Source organism: Lates calcarifer, linkage group LG5, assembly GCF_001640805.2.
Source record: "Lates calcarifer isolate ASB-BC8 linkage group LG5, TLL_Latcal_v3, whole genome shotgun sequence".
NCBI lineage: Eukaryota > Metazoa > Chordata > Actinopteri > Centropomidae > Lates > Lates calcarifer.
In genome coordinates this window covers 19,896,163-19,914,581 of record NC_066837.1, presented here as the reverse complement: position 1 = coordinate 19,914,581, position 18,419 = coordinate 19,896,163, and the positions used below count along the sequence as shown (strand labels likewise).

General features: G+C 42.1%; 1 protein-coding gene across 1 annotated transcript in view; it reads right to left on the bottom strand.

Moving 5' to 3' along the window:
• LOC108875774 (zeta-sarcoglycan-like) overlaps positions 1-17,983 on the bottom strand; it is a 303,691-nt gene extending 285,708 nt beyond the window's left edge. Inside the window, 1 exon segment of the mRNA XM_051070717.1 lies at positions 17,248-17,983. Coding sequence (XP_050926674.1) covers positions 17,248-17,286 — 39 coding nt within the window. The 5' untranslated portion in view covers positions 17,287-17,983.
• Positions 17,984-18,419: the final 436 nt, after the last annotated feature.

Sequence of the window (18,419 nt, the reverse complement as noted above, 5' to 3'; positions counted from 1 at the left end):
AGGTGCCCCTCACAAGGAATTGTAAAGTATCTATTACACATCAAAGCCATTTCACTCACTTTTTCTTTCTCTGCTCTGTTTGCCTGCAATATAGAGAATAGGTTTGAAACTGGCAATGGAAGGAATAAAAGGTGGTTGAGAATCATGGTGGGAAGTGAGAAAGACACATGGTGGCCCACTTACAACTCTGATGGATTTTATCTCTGGTGTGTTAGCCATATAAAACCTTACATGCATTTTTTTAAACTTAGGTTTTAGGTTGTATGGGGCTTTTACTCTCACTGGGGACTGTTCAAAAAAAAAAAAAAAAAAAAAAACCAGACCTGGGTAGACTGACTGTGCCCGCATTTACTAATTTATTCTGTACAGAAAAATGTGCTATGCCTCACGCCAAACACTTTATTTCAGTCCAGCCTAGTGAAAAATTGTCATCATTAGCCAGGTTTGGAATGCAATGTAATGAGGATGACGTGGTATGGAGATATAAACTGACGTTTGGCTACACAAAATCTATAAGCCCCATCCCACGCTCATGTCTGTGTGATGGTTGATAACTGGAAGATGAAATGGGGGAAAGATATGTTGCAGTTCTTCAAATGTGCCTTTGCCCTGTGCAAATCAGTCTTCATGTGCACACTTAAACAATTTTCTCTCTTAAGTTAGCCAGTTTGTCAGTACAATGACAGCTCAGTCCATCTCAACTTGCAACAGAAATGATTGTTCAACTTGTTATTCCAAGTGGCTGTTGTTTGCTGCTGAGAGGGAAAAATCACCTTGTTAAGGTGGTTTCTTTGTAGAGGAGTCGGGGAGATTTTGGGACAAAGAGGCAGGCTCCAGTGCTGCACACTCGAAGACGATTTTTGATTTGAGAACGCATGTGGTCTTTACAAGTTCAGATTTGTTTGCAGCATGCTGAGAAAGGATGAAGAGGGTAGAAAGGATGGGAAAAGCTCAGCCTGGTACAAACAACAAAAAGCTGACATCAAACCATTCAGATACAGGCATATGCCTGCAAATTCACTAACACACAGAGTCTGACGCCACCACACATACACACTGCACAGACAAATTCACAAAGCATTAAAAGCAGGTATAAGGACAAGATCAAGAGAATCGCCACAAAAAAAAAATTACATCAACAACACAGTATCAAAATAAGTTTCTTTCATGTCAATAAGAGAAGGGAGTAAGTTATTTTCCCACAATGCATTTTTCAATTTCAAGAATGAAAGTTGTTGCCCATCTACTTTTTTGGCTTGAACAATATGTAAAGCTTTTTCAGAGCTAACAAGTGCAGAAGTAATAAGCTTGAGCCACAGCACAGCTCTGTGTGTTTAACAAGCATCTCACGGCACACTGATGGTTCAGTGTGCGTGTTACTGCTTTGTTAAACTTTTTCTATGTCAAACTCTATTGATCTCTGAAAGGAAGATTTATCCCTGTACTCTTCTATGCTCACACAAACACACACACTATGTGCTCGCACAGTACACAGTGATAGAATGGGAACACAATGACAGCATCCTTAAAGCTAAAGTGACGCTGCTGCTGTCGGATAACACAGGGTCAAGCATGGGAGCCTCTTTGTGTGACTAGCACAACGTTACTCACTACCCAGAGTTGGCAGTCATGCTAACGGTTGTGCGGCTATACTTAAAGACACAGTGTTGCTTTGAGCTAAACTCTAATGTCAGCATGGTAACACACTCTCATTGACAACGTTAACATGTGTCATGTTCAGCAGATACAATTTTTACCATCTCTGTTTAACATGTTAGCATGCTAATATGCACTCATTAGCACTAAAGACAAAGTACAGTGCAGCTGAGGATGATGGGAATGTTAGTTTTGCAAATTAAAATTTGGCCTGGTGATGACACTATAGGAAAAGGAAAAGTTGTTCTGTGATAAAGACTGTGCACATAACTTCCTTTTTATTTAGCGAGTAAAAGTTCTTAAAAATACATCGATAATCAATAATTAATAATTTAAAGCGATGCAAGGGATGATTTGTAAGAGTAGGAGATTTGAATGCTGTTTCCTATCTTGTGTATTTTTTTTTTTACAAACTAATCAATGTGGTTGTTTTGGGATTACACGTTCACAACTGTAAATAAGAAAAAATGCAAGAACTGACTAAAATGTGTTTTCAATGTGATGCATATTCATGTTTTAATTCATCCACAACAACAAACATGTATTAAAATGTTATTTGTATCTGGCTGTCTTAACTAAAAAAGGAAAACATATGAAGCGCAAAGTGTTAACACACACAACTCTGACTACATCAAAATGAGAAACGATGTGATGCCAGACCACCTCAGTGGGTGGTCAGTTCTCAGCCAGGAGTGTCTGCACTCAGTACTCTGTGTTCTCATTTGTGAGAGAGTCCTGCCTTCTGGGTAGGAGCCTCACTCTGAAGTTTGCTAGCTACCGAAGAAGTCCTGCATGATCTGTTCGCATCAGTCATCACTCCTTTCCCTCGTCCTCAGTGAGTAAAGCGCAACTGTGTTCATCATATCTGATGCAACTTTCAAAACCATTACAAAACATGACTCTGTCCATCCTGAATAAAGATTTAATCCAAGCCTTGATATCCCTTCTCTGTGCACCTGCCATGTTTATTCAAGCTGACAATGCCTCTGTTGAACCTAATGCCTACATAATATATACAGAAATGTAGCCTGATGACAGTGAAAACAGCACAGAGGCAGATAAATACCAGCTGCAAATGCAAAGGCAATGATCAGATTGATCATTATCCAAATAACATATGTGGAACAGATTGCATTTTCATAACAGCAATAAAGAGGGCATCAAACTAGATACAACACACATGTTTATGCTAGCTGTCAGTTTACAATGTCTCAGTCAATGTTGCCTGATAAAATCAGGCTTGAATTTGGCAAGCTGCCCAGTGAGCTTTTACAAATGTTCAGGGTTTATGTCTAGGGACGATGATAGCTGTCCTCTTGTGTCAATGCTACAGGTTCAAGAAAATTTTCACTACTTTGGATTTCTGATCTCCTCTGCTCCTTCTGGCCTTCTTTTTTTTCCCACCTACCTTGGACTCTTGTTCTCCGACTCAGCTCTGTCTCTCTATCTATATTATCTAAACCTTTCTGTGCCTCATGCCTACCTCTTTCTCTCTTTCTTCTTCTTTCTTCTAATTCCTCTCTCCTCCTCTCTCTGCCCTCTGTCTATTGCTGCATTATCATCACTCTCCATCTGTGGCTCTCTGAGGCGAAACACAGCCCTCTGTCCTCCTTTCCATCACACCATCTCTCTCCATCCTTCACTCCCTCACTCCTAAATGACAGGGACAGGCAGTGACAAGGACCCTGTCCCAGTCTGCTTCATTTCTCTTACACATTCAGTATTTTTTGCTCTTAATGTTGACAAAAATGCATGTAAGATTCAACAAGTCAGACAACATGTTATTACAGTGCATGCCCCATGCACGTATGTACTGTGGGAGTGACTATCAGTCTCTATACACATATTCAACCGGATCACTTAATGCAAATCAGAAAAGCATCAGGCAGCACACTTGTCAAAATGGATTGTCAGGATATTTATACATGCATAAGCAGGATGAGGTGTTTATGCACACTTTTACAGGATGGGGATATTATAAAGGAAATGACATTGGCATTTTAGCAAATGAAGGAGAAATCCAATTCTAATGTGTATACAGCAGGCATATTTCAATATAAGGTGTGAATGTAATCCGAGTGAATTAAAGAGTAAGCATGATGTGGAAAGCATTTTAATGTGAACTAGAAAGAGGACTGTCCTATCTTTCCCTTGCCGCTGTTTCTCACAGTCTGGTTGTCTGGCTCACATGCATAGAAAATGATTTTATTCCTCATTTTCTGTTTCACCCTGTCTCTCAATTAAAGTCATTTTCAGTTTGTCTGCATGAAGTACACAAAGTGCTACAAACAGCAAAAACAAAAAAAGGAACAAGCACAAACAAGCAACGGATGACAAAACCAGACACAGCAACCTTGACAGTATCACATTAATAACTAAATGGTTAACAAATGTCACTAAGGGATGAGTTAACTGAGGGACATACAATAATCTCATATTTTATTATTACTGGGCAAACATTTTTGTATTAAACAAAGCTATTCATAAGTGCTACACTGAGTTGTAAAAGTAACTAGATATTCTTCTTTTAGACAAGTTTCTCTTTTCACTCTTCATGATTTTACCCTTCCACCCCCCACCCTCACTTTCTCTCTACCTCTGTCTCAGTCCCTCCACATTTCCCCGAGCCTATTTCATGCCCCTGAAATCTGGTGGCTGGTGGCCGGTCGCCTCGCCGGCATATAGCTCCACTCATCCCCCCTCCATATTGCTCCATCGTTCCGCTCCATCCATCCCTCCATCTCTCCTCTTTTTCTTCCTCCTCTCCTTGCCACTCTTGCTTCATTTGGCTCATGATGAGGTGTCACCGCTCTGCCCTTGAGTGGGCGAGAATCCCCTCTGACGAAAAAGTGTTTGTGCGTGCGTGCGTGCGTGCGTGCGGATGCCGGCGTCTGCGTGTGTAATGTGATTGCCTGTTCCTGCTTGGCGGTGTGTATGTGTGACTATGCTCTGTATGTGTGTGGCCTGGCCCCGGCCTGTAGATGTGACAGACGTCGGGATTGTGCTGTCACAGCAGGAGAGGAAATGATTTACTTGTCAGGGGGCTGAGGGACAGGAAGGCAGATACAGCGAACAGATAAATGCGCTGTGCTGCTGGTGGGGTAATGTAAAGATGCTAGGCTATACCGCTGGGACATATACAGTAGTGCTTGTATGACCATTGATGCAAAGTGAGCCAGGGCACATGTTGTCTACCTGCTGCAGTGCATGTTACAAATCATGATTCAGATCATACCACCCCACTGTCTGATAGTCCTGACTTACTCTCCAACCAGGCGAGATATACTTTCCTGAGATCATGTGGTGCTGTGTTCAGCTGAAAGAACTAATTGTACAGTGTCAAATAAAGCTGAGAGTTCATTAAAACAAGACTTGAGTAGACTATTACACTAACGTAAAATGCCCTTGCCTGGACTAAATTAGACTGAAGTGAAAAAAGTGAACTGACTGAGCTTAACAGGATTTTTTTTACTGAACTAGATCAAACTTAAATGAACTGGCTCTGGACTTTAACATGTCTAGAGTGGACTGAATCATCTTCTGATTTTTGACTACTCTTGAATATCAATACACAACTGAACTGGTTTGGCTAAAGTAGACCAAACTGGACTCGATGCGGTGCGTGACTGAAGTTGTCTCCCTCATTGACAGTGGAAACACAGTTAATCATCAACAAGGGTAAAAATCACCCCCACCCTAATATTTCCTTTGACTGTGATCTTGAGCCGAGTTCATGTCATGAGTGGCAGCAGAGGCTGTGGTTTGGGGTGGGGGAAGCGGGGGTGACAGACAGAACAAGATGGCGTCTGAAAAGACGAATATTAGCCTGTCATTCCAGTGTCACTTCCACAGTCTCTGTAAATGATAGCTATGCTGGGGCACATGATAGCTGGCTTGCTGCAGGGAAATGACAAACTAAATGTTATCAGGGAATAAAGGTTATGCCACATGTGTGAGCTGGAGGTTGAGGAAACGGCGAAAGAAAATGGTGCAACAAGCCCCTTATCTGCTTTCAATTTTGTACATCTCCCATATCATTAACATAGATTTTGGCAGAATGTTCTGAGCATTTTCTGCAGGGTCCTTGGTTAGACATGAGACTCAGCATAAAAGGTATGCAAAATGTTCATATTTTCTTTCAGTTTATGAAATGCACCAATATTCTCTTTTTGTTAATAAATAGTCTGAAAACTAAATATCATACCACCTTTATTTTAAGTTTAATTTAGGGACAGTGAACATTAATGAGCATGAAGGCAAATGGGCCCCTGAAGCTAAAAGACATTCACTTTCATTTATAATCAATGTTAGAAACTGCTAAATCAGCTTCTGCACCTCCACCATAGCCACAATAAAGAGGCATTGATTTGTGTAAGTGACAAAAACGCAGGTGATCATTAGCCTGTCGTAGCAGAATCAGGTAATAATTACCAGATCATGATTACCTTGCCCTTGTAGCATAATTTAATTTTAAATTATAATGTTGTTGACAAATTGAGTCATATTGCAATAATCTCCAAATGATCATGGCAATTTGGGGAAAATTAAATGACTGAGATTAATAATGGATGCAAGTCCCTGTTTAGCCCCACAGTTGCAAAGCAGTCTATTAACTTGTCATCGATGGACAGGGGGACATAGCCCACAGCAGTGCACATAATGACAAATGTAAATGTTCCTTCATGGTGGGATACACCTCATATTAAAGTCTAATACTCCATATGTAAAGGCTTGTGGCAGGAGCAGGGATTTAGGCTGTGGTTGAAATGGAACAATGTCATTTTAATCACATGGACAAAATTATCACTTAAAAAGGAGAAGTAGGTAGAAACACACATGTATGAAACCCAAAGTAATAAATCCACATCCTGGTCATATACACATTATACATTGACTGTAGCTATAGCTGTAAAGTTGTGATATCAGCAGTGATTTATGCAGCACATCACTAGATAGGCAGTTGATGTACAGTAAGCATTTGAGTGTCAATGCCAGAATCAGAGCAACAGTTAAATCAGGGCCAAGCAATCAACCAATTTGACATATCAAGGATAACTACTCCCATTGATCCTTGATTGCTATATTGAAATTTATTTTCTAGTGCAGAATACCTGAATCAGCACACATTCACTACCCCTCATTACAAACTATCTCAACAAGTTCAGAAAAGTATAACAAAGGTTTATTATATACAAAAAAAATCATACATGAGAAAAGAGCATTTTCTAATGTGACACATTTCGGTGCAATATTACCACATTGTCTGCTATAATCAATATAAATGACAAAGTGAAGGTTTGTTTATAGTCATACAAGCTATGTGTTTGACTGAAATAACTTCAACTTTCAACATTTACTGGATGGATTGGCACAACATTTTACAGACATTCATGATGCCCAGCTGATGTATACCACAGACTTTAGAGATCCTCTGACTTCTCCTCTAGCACCATCAGCAGGGTAACATTTGTGGTTTTGATTTCCAGTTGGCAGCAAGGCTTGTGTAACCATTTCAAACTACCCTGGAGTACTGTATGATCTCAACAAACTGCACCCAACCCAGGATCCCCAAGAATTAGGGAAACAGATCTCTCCACTATTTGGAGTGCTCGCTCACTGCTGTGAGCACAGCGACAGCTTGTATTTTACAGTTTTTATTCATTCAGCTATTCTCTGTTGCTGTGCTACATTGTGATTTAGGCGGGTAATATGGCTATAATTGTACATCAAAATCTTGCCTACTGCAGCGGGAAGCATAGGCCAGCTTCATCCACATATCCTCAAAATGCCAAGCTAAAATGACAGATTTGGGTAACTGGTTTATTAAAGCAGTAATACACACACATCTCTACCCTGCACTTCAGTAGAAATTTCACACAAGCTATGAGATGAACACTCATATCCTCTCCAAGTGTGTAAACTGGTTTATTATTGTTGTAGTTTGGTTTTGCTGCAAAAGGGAGTAAGGAGATGCCACTTAAAGGGCTATGAGCCCTCCCACATAAAGTACATACACTGCCTGGACTGGAAAAACAGCATATAGAGTGACAGCAGTGGAAGTCAAAACAGGACTGTGGTGCAGATAACAAGGAGAAAAATCATCATGTGACAAATGTAAGAGGAACACACTGTATGACTGGATGCATTGCTCTAATTTGCTGCAGAGAAAGCATAATGCTGTATCATTTGCAACTGAATTAATGTACATACACAGAAATGTACATTAACTTGACACACTTACTCATGCGCACACACACACACAGGCATCAAAATGACTGCAGTGAAAGAGGGCCTACATAGCTGCCAGAGTATGTCAGAACACGAAGCTGACAAAGTATTACCTCATGCCAGGGTCGGCTAACATGGGAAATAAAAGTCACACATACACACAAATGCCCACATGCGCCATCACACACACCCTGAGGCTTACAGGGGAAAGGTTGAGTGGCAGGTAGTGAGGTGAGGCATCAGTCACTGTTAAGACTGAGCGTTCGTTTGGGAGCTTTAGGCTCTGTGTGTGTGTGTGTGTGTGTGAGTGCGATTACTGCTGTGAGTGGTGACCTAGGGCCAAGGTGTACAGTAAACACGCCTGAGGCAAACATGTGTTTGCGTTCATTTGTGTAGCTGCATGTGAACATGGAGGGTCATATGGTATGTCGCTGCATGCATTTTCCCCTCAAGCTATTATTCACAGTAAGTGTTGGTCTGTAGGGCTGTGTGTGTGCCTGTGTAATTATTACCAGTGTACACTGATGTGAACCCTAGAGCCTCCCCAGGGCCGAGTTCAACACCATCATGTTTTCTCTCCGCTTACAAAACACCTCTGCAGTCCACTCTGCCTTCACCTCCCCAGGTGAAAACACACACACACATATACACACACACCTTCCCTGTCTATAATTTCTTCCCTGTGGGTTTGAGAGGGCCTCTATATCAGTAATTGTTACTCCGAGGATGCTGCCTGTGTCCTTAAAACATCTTGGACGCTCCAGTAAATTCTGCTTGAATGTAGTCAGTGTTCAGTGTGTAATTTCATGCTGAGAGTGCTTAGCTTCCAACACCATTTACTTGCAGAGCACACAACTTAACTGGCAGCACTCACTCGTTTCTGTGAAGCATTGGCTTGGCAGTGCCCGTATTTCTTAAAAATAATTAAATTTGCCCTGTTGAGCCCATAGCTCATTAACCTTCAGTTTGACCCCCTAAGTCTATTGGACGTTATACTAATAATGATAATAGATGGCATGTAGCTTAGTGGTCTGTACAGGCCTGTGTTTTTAACATCACACCCACCTACACCTGCTGCTCTGTGCATCACCTGCCTACACCCACTGGAGTTTCACAGCACCCATCACCCATAATCCGTTGTACCGAGCCCTCTTTTTAGCTGGTAGTCTCCATTCTGTTACCATCACGACATCAAATAAGGTTTGACTGTCAGAATTTGAAGAGCTTTAAATGCTGTTTAGTGTTAACCACTAGGTGCCAGATTAGCAATTTGTTCTGAGCCCAGTAAGCTATGGCTCAGCTATTCAGCTCCTTACAAAACACCATCACCCATCTAGGTCTTCATGGAGCTGAGGCCCTCTATATCTGTACAATAACATAATGCCTTTCACCCTCTCTGCACAAGCCAGTGCATGTTTTCAACTCACAAAGGAAATATAACGTATATACTTCACCTTTGCAAATTACAGCTAGTTGCTTTTGTGGAGTTAATAGTAGCGAAACTAATTGAAAACAATCACAGAAAGTTACAAAGAATTCACCACAACGTACACACAGACAGACACACACTCACAATTAATATAGTATGTGTCCTTAGGCAAGATCCAAGCAATGAATTCCATGGATGCACAGAGTCATATAAATAATTGGAAGTGTCTTTAATGAGATTGCATCAATTGTTGTGTAATATATTGACAGACAGATGGAAGGAAGTTCATGCATGACTATACCAATTAACTGCTACAAGTTTTGCTCTGATTGTGTACTGCCCTATGTCAAAGATTAAAGATCTGAAAAAGAGATGTGTTGCTTTTGTCTATGAGAGGCCTAAAGAAGACTTTAGGACCATTTTGGGATAGGGACCTGTTTGCTCTGTTGCCTCCGCTGTGCCTTCACTTCACAGAAGCTGTGTAGTAGATCCAAGACCTTTTTAGACTCAGTTTGGTCAGCCTTGGAACAAATAAAAGCTAGCCTTCTCCAAAAGAGAAAATATAGACTTAATTCCAACTGGTCCAAAATCATCTTATTTATAGTGTTAGCAAGGTATCCAGAAATACTTTGAAGAACTGTCTAGTCTTTGTTCAAAGTTGTGAACGTATGCCATGTTTAGTTGGTCATTAAATACACCCACCTGTGTATAACTTTCATTAAACCACAGAGGCTTGTTCCTGTTTCTAGATGTCTTAAATACAGACACATATTGGACATAGAGTACATATGACAGCATTCAAGATGTTGGAGGGTACTTTGATAGGGCTAGGTTAGTTGTTTCCCTCTGTTCCTATTCATTGTGCTAAGCTAAGCTAAATGTCACAGTGCAACTCATTCAGGGAACACAATTATCTCATACTACTTATCTAACTATCCAGGAAGAAAGCAAATAAATGTAATTCCTAAATTCTTGGTGTCCCTTAAATGCTGTGCAGCACCACTGGTTAAGTTCACCTTCAGCCTCAGTATGTGGACTGATGGGAAGTTCACGCACAGATAAAAAAGCACATACACACACAGATGCAAGTAATGTGGAGGTGAGGGGTTCCACAGTGTGAATGATTTCACTTTCTTGTTCAGCAAACAAAACTAAATTGTTCTCACACACATGAATGTGTATGCGCACACACCACACACACACAGTTTAACTACTATAAGTTAACCTTTAGAAGGCCAATGGTAGTCCTGCTAGCTATTAGACCTTTCAACACTGCTACTTGAGCAGCATGCACACACACACACACACAAAAAATACAGGGAGGAAGTGCTTCAAGGTTGGAATTCCATTCTTTGCCATCACACACACAAATGTAATGAAAGTGACATTTCTGTAAGAACAGCTTATTAACTGTAAAATGGACTGATGTGGACCAAAAAGGTGACTGACTAGACCTAGCAACTTCCGTTGAGTATTGCATGCTCACGGTCCAGGCTGTGCATGTGTTAGTGTGTGTAAGAGAGAGTGAATCAAATAGTTGATAAAGTAAGGGAAAGTATGAGAAGGCCTAGAGTAAATTTGAGGGCTTTGCAGTCAACCTTGCCTTTGCATTTGTCTGCACAGACAGACCTCTAATGTGTTCATGTTGTTCTGCAGCTGCTGGGGTGGTATAAAACCTGTCCCAGTGATAAAGTGCAGTGGAACTGCTACATGCCTAAAAATATGTTTTGTTTTTTCTGTTTTTCCATAGATAAGAGGAACTCAAAGATTTTTTTGAATTTGGATGATTTACAGAAATGGAGAGAGGAAAGGATGGAAGGGATGTCCATCAGTAGAACTGAAATGTCTGACAGAGGGAATAAAATTGTTACAGTAAAAACAAACTAAATTAACTATAGACTGCAAACTTTAATTAATAACTAACACTAATCTGTCACAGTTTGGGTAAGAGGGGGCAGTAGCCAAAATGCAGACACAAGAATGTGGTGAAGCTGTCCAGAGATTTACTGTAACCAAAGCAGAAAAAAAAAAAAAAAAAACTTACGGTGAAGATGGAGATGGTGAGGGCAAACAATTCCAAAAGAAGACAAGGGGAGCACCCAAACAGAGGGGGATTAAAGTCCAAAAGCATGAGAAGTCCAAATACACAGGTGAGCACGCAGGTTACACTGGGGAACATGAGAAGCACAAACCACAGCTCACAGACCAAACACAATACTCTGACAAACAGGCTGAGACAGGACTATATATACACTGGGGATGATTACAGATGAGACACAGGTGAGGCCTGAAGAAAGGGGGGAAAGAGACAAAGACAGGAAATAAAAGCACAAGAGACAAACCAGGAAAAGTAACTACAAAATAAAACAGGAAGTAACAAAAAAAAACCCTGCAAAGAACACAAGAGGAAGGGGAATACCAAAATGAAACAAAGAAATGAAAAGCCACCAGAAGCACAAGAGAAAAACTGAAACTAAGAAATGAAGGTCACTAAGGGAGCAGGTCATGACATGATCATCAGATTGCACTCGAAAGATGTCACATCAGTACAATAAATGACAGAAAGCAGGAGTGTGTCTTGGTCTAATAGAGCTAAATAAATCACCTGACACTTAAGCTGACTTATTTTATAAGCTCCAATATTTTCATGACCACAGTAGTGTGTTTTTAGTTATAAAGTTGTCATTAGCCTAAGTGTTGTACTCTTTACTATTCCATTTGCATGAGTACCAAGGCTCCTCCGAATGAATTATACATGATGATATTTTCCAACATATTTCATTTATTAGTTTTTGTTTAGATAAATAGTAGTGATGCATGTGGGGTCTCTTTGCAAAGATTGAGAAACTGCCTGGCAGTTAAACCCACATGTGGCTGCCTCTGGAACCATTTGGCACCCAGAGGAGGCTTTGTTATTAATGCGATGTCACCCTCAGTAATCCTCATACATCGTTGCCTATCTGCTACGGTTTTAAAAATGGAGTGAGCACGCATGCAGATGTTTGGGAAAGCTCCACTATAACAGGAGTGAAGTCTGTTTGGCTCGGAGTGAGGTGCCCACTTTTCAAATTGTGCAGCTGTCACACTGGCAGCTTCAACAAACATGACTGTCACCACAGTATAATGTATTTCACACTGCAGCACATTAAGTCATCAGTGCATGCGTGGTTTATGCTTGTGCTTGTAACATGGTTAAACTGAACTGGTGCCTGCTGATACACAGATGAGGAATTGTGCTTGCCTGAAGGTTAGAGAGGCAGGCATGGAGCTGGCTGGCTTAAATGAATGAGTAATGTTCTCCCATCCCTCAGCAGCTACTGTTGAAGTGCCCTTGGAAAAGGCACTGAACCCCCAATTGCTCCAATTGAGCTGCTCAGCGGCCAGAAATGCAAAACTGTGGCTGCACTGGGTGGTTACCAAATGGGGTTGTGTGAAAGAGTGCAACCAGGGTGGGAAAGCAGCCACCATGCAAATGCTGCTTCATTCTGGCTGAAGCTTGTACCATAAGTTGGTTTACTTTGCCAGCCACTTTGGCAGGTAACTAACCATCATTTGGTAGTTCTGTTCTATTCTGAAAATCTAGTTGGCCTGTAAAATATTTTTTAATAAGTATGTCTAGACTAGCAGCCACATTGTCAACTAGCCAGCCGTAATTTAGAGGTCCTACTCTAATAGGTCTTTAATTTAGAGGTCCTACTGTAATTTCAGGGTCTTAAATTTTAGTTGACTAGAAAAATAATTTAAGCGCCTAATAGGTTTGGATATTTTTGTGAGTCACAGTGAACAGTGGAGAAGACTTTTCATGCCCTGCCGCTCTTCCTTCTTGCCTTGGCTGGTCACAGATACAGGTTTCTAAACAGTTGTTACATGCATAAAAGCAACATTTTTAATGCCTTCGGTTGTCATATTATGTGCTTTTATTTTGTTTATGTTTCATATTTTTTGTGTTTAAATAATTTATTCTCTGGGACAGTGTAGATCCAAACTGAACTGGTTGAAACAGGGTTAAATTATAATTTTGACCAAAATTAAACTACTCTTTTGTTTCCCAATACCTGTTCCTGTTACAAGTTGAAAGCCTCTGATCTAGAGGGTCAAATTCAATCTGACTGCCTTTATTATAGTGCATATAATTTATGGTGCAGCTATTACTAAAGATCAATAGCACTTAAACTGCTCCATTGATATTGAAACCTGCACTGATTTACAAGCAGATAGGTCCTTGGTCAAATACACACACACAAACACACACACACACACACACACACACATACCACTTGTATATTTGATATAATGCAGTGTCTTCCCAATGTCCCAATGTTGTCCTTGTTCATTGTTCATTTCCTGTGATTGCTCTTTGAGGCACACACACACACACACACACACACACACACACACACCACACACAGAGTGATCTGGCTTTTCATTAGATTGGATTGCTGTGTGTGTGTGTCGGTTTGCCTCCAGTTTACTTTCAAACTTTGAAAGGCCAGCTGGCCAGGAAACCTTTACACACTCATGCAAACACACACAGAGTTTTTTTATACTTGAAAGGATGCTGTATTGCTTATGAAAGTACAATGGGTTGTGAAGGAGTCCTCACAAGTATAGATAAGCATGCTTACAACGACACACAGAGTCACACACATCCTTGTACACCTATCTTTATGGGTACCTGACATCATACAGTCTCTAGCCCCTTACTGTAACTTAACCATCACAACTGAATGCCTAATCCTAACTAATTCAACCCTCAAACAACCCTCTAAACTTGCAATGTCCAGCATTTTGATCCCCATGAAGCTGTTGGACCCCACAAGTATAGCAACACACAGACACACACACACACACACACATGACCTTCACTATAGATAAAGCACACTGCAGGAGACTGTGTGTTTGTGTACATTGGAGTGCCAACTACCTATGCACTAGGACTCAGGGATTGTCAGCACTGCCAAGGATATGACACCGGCTCTACAGAAAACTACCAGCAGATGGATAGATAGATGGACTGGTGGAAGTGAATGGTAATCCTTTCAACTCATAGGGCAGAGGGATTGACTAACATTGTTTGAAATGTGATCGACCTAATTTTATCACTTGGGTTCCACAGCAGGAAATTTTGCACAACCATGCTGATTACTTACTTACAAAGGAGCAGTAATGGCAATATGCTTTGAATTTGGAGCTACAGCCCTTGGGTCACCAACACTTAAAGCGCACTTATCAAAATGGAAGGTGCTTTTAGTGCATGGTAAATGAAGGAGTGTGTGTGGCTCAGACTCAGGTAACAGAATTATGCAGTTAGCTACCCTGGCTAACCCAGAGGGCTAATTTATGCTATTAATGCAACAGAGGGGTGACGGAGTACAGGAGGCGTGGTCATGTCATGTGTGACGTGGAGGGTCAGGGGACATTGAGGAGGCTGCTTAGTTTAACATGGGCAGAATCAGAGTTAACCAGCCATGAGAAGCTGCTGTCGGACTTTCTTTTTCTCTGATATGTTGTAACTGAGCTACTGGCTCTGCAGTGAGAGGCTAGTGTATGTGTCTGATGGGGGTGGTGGTGGTGGTGGTGGATGGCGGAGGGTCAGTACGTAGCCATAGCCTGCTGTTTACCACGATTAACGATACTGTTCATCAGTTTGTTTCTTGTTAAACTCTGAATATAGTACAGTTTTCAGAGGGCCAGTGCTTTTAATGCCACTGCAGAGGAATAAATCTTATTCATATGCAACGTTTTTTTTCTCTATTTATCAAGCTTGCCAAAACAAATTCTACTAGAAAAATCACCTATATCAATATCATACTCTTTGTGATTATGGATCCAGCACAAAATGATGATGTAATTACTCATTAAACATCAGAGCTATAACATTATAACATCCCAGCTGGCAAAACTACTACTACTGTAGGCAAATATGACTTAGAAAAGTGCAGACAGCCCATACAGGTGACAAAAACATCAATACTCCTACAGTTCCGCAGGTCAAGCTCATTGGTTTACAGTTAAGGTCATTTTTAAATCAGAATGTCAATTTCCATCTTTGGAATCTACAACCAGCCGGCTGAGTCAAAGTCAATTTGGAGCACCGCATCAGTGCAGAATCGAGGTCCCACTCTCAGAAATTTGATCACATAAAATGCTACTTGAAATGTCAAACCCCTGGGGAATCTCATCGATTTGCTGATTTATCCAATCACTGGTTATCAGTAACAGCAGCAGCACATAGAAAATGGACATTTCCACCCACAATTCCTGTCTACATGACATTCCCTGATGAAAACTCAGTATGGCATTAGACTTACAGTACGCATTTGGCATTTAATATCTGGCATGATAGTGACCTGCCTGAACTTTTTGGCTTATTATTGCTAATGGTATCACTCACATAGTTCTTAAGATGGAACTTTTGTCCTTGTGCGGATCGATACTTTTTGCCATGGAAAACTGTTTTCGTTATGTCACTCAAACGTTTACTATCCAGGTTTTGGAGGGCTTCAAGTGACAATATATATGTGCACACACTCAAAAACAACACACATAAACACCAAAATGACCAAACAGCTTATATAAATGGGATTTATGAGCACAATTTGGAGCTACATTTTCAAATTACTGGTGCAAAGCCAAAATTTGCTGAATGTTCTCCTGATGCAACCGCTTCCAAACAGATTTTTTCCATGTTTTCGCTTTATTTTGTTCTCCAGTATGAAGTGCAAGATTACTCATCCCATAATTTTTCACCTGTACATAATTTGAGCTCCCTAGATTCCAAGTGAAATAGGGGTTGAACTGAGAATCACGCACCCATGCTCAAGCCACTACCCACTCATCTCCCCTCTGACGTGACATGTGGATACCATATGGACACAGTAACACGCGAACATACCTGTGTGGGGAGGTGGGGCAAAATTCTAACCAAGAGCAGGAGAGAGAGAGAGAGAGAGAGAGAGAGAGGAGAGAGGAGAGAGCGATATAAGCAGCGACCCAGATTCACACACACACACACACCACACACACAGGCAACTGAGGGTTCACGCGCACACAAGTAGAATATTTATTTCTCTCTTGAGAGGCAGGAATTGTGGACTTTTGAACAGGTAACACACTAAACTGAGAAATAAACATTAAGTCAAACTAATTTGCGAGAGAGTGGGGGAAAAGGAGAGAGAGGGAGAGATGTGATAACAGGATAGCGTCGTCATCTCTTCCCTCTCTCTCTCTCTCTCTCTCTCTTTCTCTCTCTCTCTCTATCTCTCTCCCCTCTTAAATGTTTACACAGACCCTCTGCACAGTAGATGCCGCCACGTCGGGCAAATCCGTCCCGTCTATCGAACGTCCCACCGACGCCCACAACAGCTCTGCAACAACTCTCCGTGCAAGCAAAACATATTGAAATTCACCCCACGCACCGAATACTGACATAGCCTACAGACTCCCCTCTCTCCCTCCTTTATTCGCGAACCAACAGAGAGAGAGTGTGGGTTTGTGTATGTATGTGTGTGTGTGGGGGGGGCAAAGAGGTAGAGACAGTGTTGCAACAACCCAGAGCTGGGTGCCCCAGCTCTACTGGCAAACTCCTCCGTTTATTGCGTTGCAACCTTGCTCCCCAGCATCTTAAAACCCCTGGGTCACTCAACGAGCCCCAACAGGCGCCCGTTCACCCATCCAGCCACCTATCATCCAACCCCAGTCACCCAGCACAGCCACCAGTTTTACCATCAGTCACTCTGCCGCGGATTAACCTAACCAGCCATCCAGTGATAACAGTCATCCGACCAGCCACACATCATCCACAGTCACCCAACAGGCCACCCAGTCATCTATCCATCCAGCCACCCGACCATCCATTCATCCATCCATCCAGCGGCGGGGATCGCAACTCTCCCCGGAAACAAGTGCGCGCCACCGGACTGCGAGCGCCTTACCTTGAGCGCTTCAATATCCAAAGACGTCGACCGGTCCATGACAGAGAGTGAAGTGCTGCAAATCAGTCACTAAAATACAAGTCCCACGGGCGAAGAAGAAGATGGTGAAGAGGAGAGGGGAAGAGATTATAAAAAGGGAGACCAAAAAAGTTGGGATGCTCTCTAGAGTCTCAAACTCTGCTGCAACATCCCCTGAATCTTAGGTTATAGATATTCCACCACGGCGACGGATTTTCTCAGTTTCATTCCTCCCGGTGGGTTGCTTGGTAAAATCAGGACTCCATAACGTGGAAGTCCTCCCCCCCCACCTCCGGTCCCCGGTTTGTCCGTGCAGGGGACGGAGGGAATAGAAAATAATTAGAAATAGAACTGAATTAGCCGTGCGCAGCCTAATGTTTCAAGCAGTGGGCTTTTGCGCACTTAACGATCCGGCGCGTCTTTTTTTCTTTTTGGATTGTTGTTACATCTGAGTGAGAAATATTTCCCCCTGTGTTGGAATGAAGCCGGGATTGAGTCTCTCCTGTTTCTCGGTACGCGAACAAATGCCGTTATATCCCGTTGAATCCCTGTTAATGTGAGTGCGGCGCTGTGTCTGCTCGCGCAGCGGACGGCAACTGGAGAGAAGGAGTCAGGATCAGACAGCTGATATTCTGCCTTGCCTGGGCGACTTCCATGCGGCAAACCGCCAGAGATACCAGCTCTCCACGAAAGAAAAGAGAGAGTGTGCGTGAGTGAGACAGAGAGAGCGAGAGAGCGAGAGAGAGAGGGAGGGAGGGAGGGAGAGAGAGAGAGTGAGAGAGAGACCTGGTGGGAGAAATACTGAAGAGAGGAGGTGAGGAGAGCTGCGAGAGTTGAGACGAGAAGGGGGGGGGGGTTATTCTGTATATTGTTCCAATGACTGACGCACCGGTGTGTGGTGTGCCCGTGTGTGTTTGTGTGTGTGTGTGTGTGTGAGAGAGAGAGGGGGGGGGCGAGGTAAAGGAGGGGGGGTGGGTGGGGGGGTGTCTAATCAAGTAGATGAATCGAAAATGCTGCTTATGGACGGGAGATTTAAATGCAGAGACTGTTGGAAGGCTGTTGCAAAAAGTCTGAGGCTGTGTGTGTGTGTGTGTGTGTGTGTGTGTGTAGATAGGGAGAGAGGGAGAGAGAGACATGTTTATGTGTACCAACTG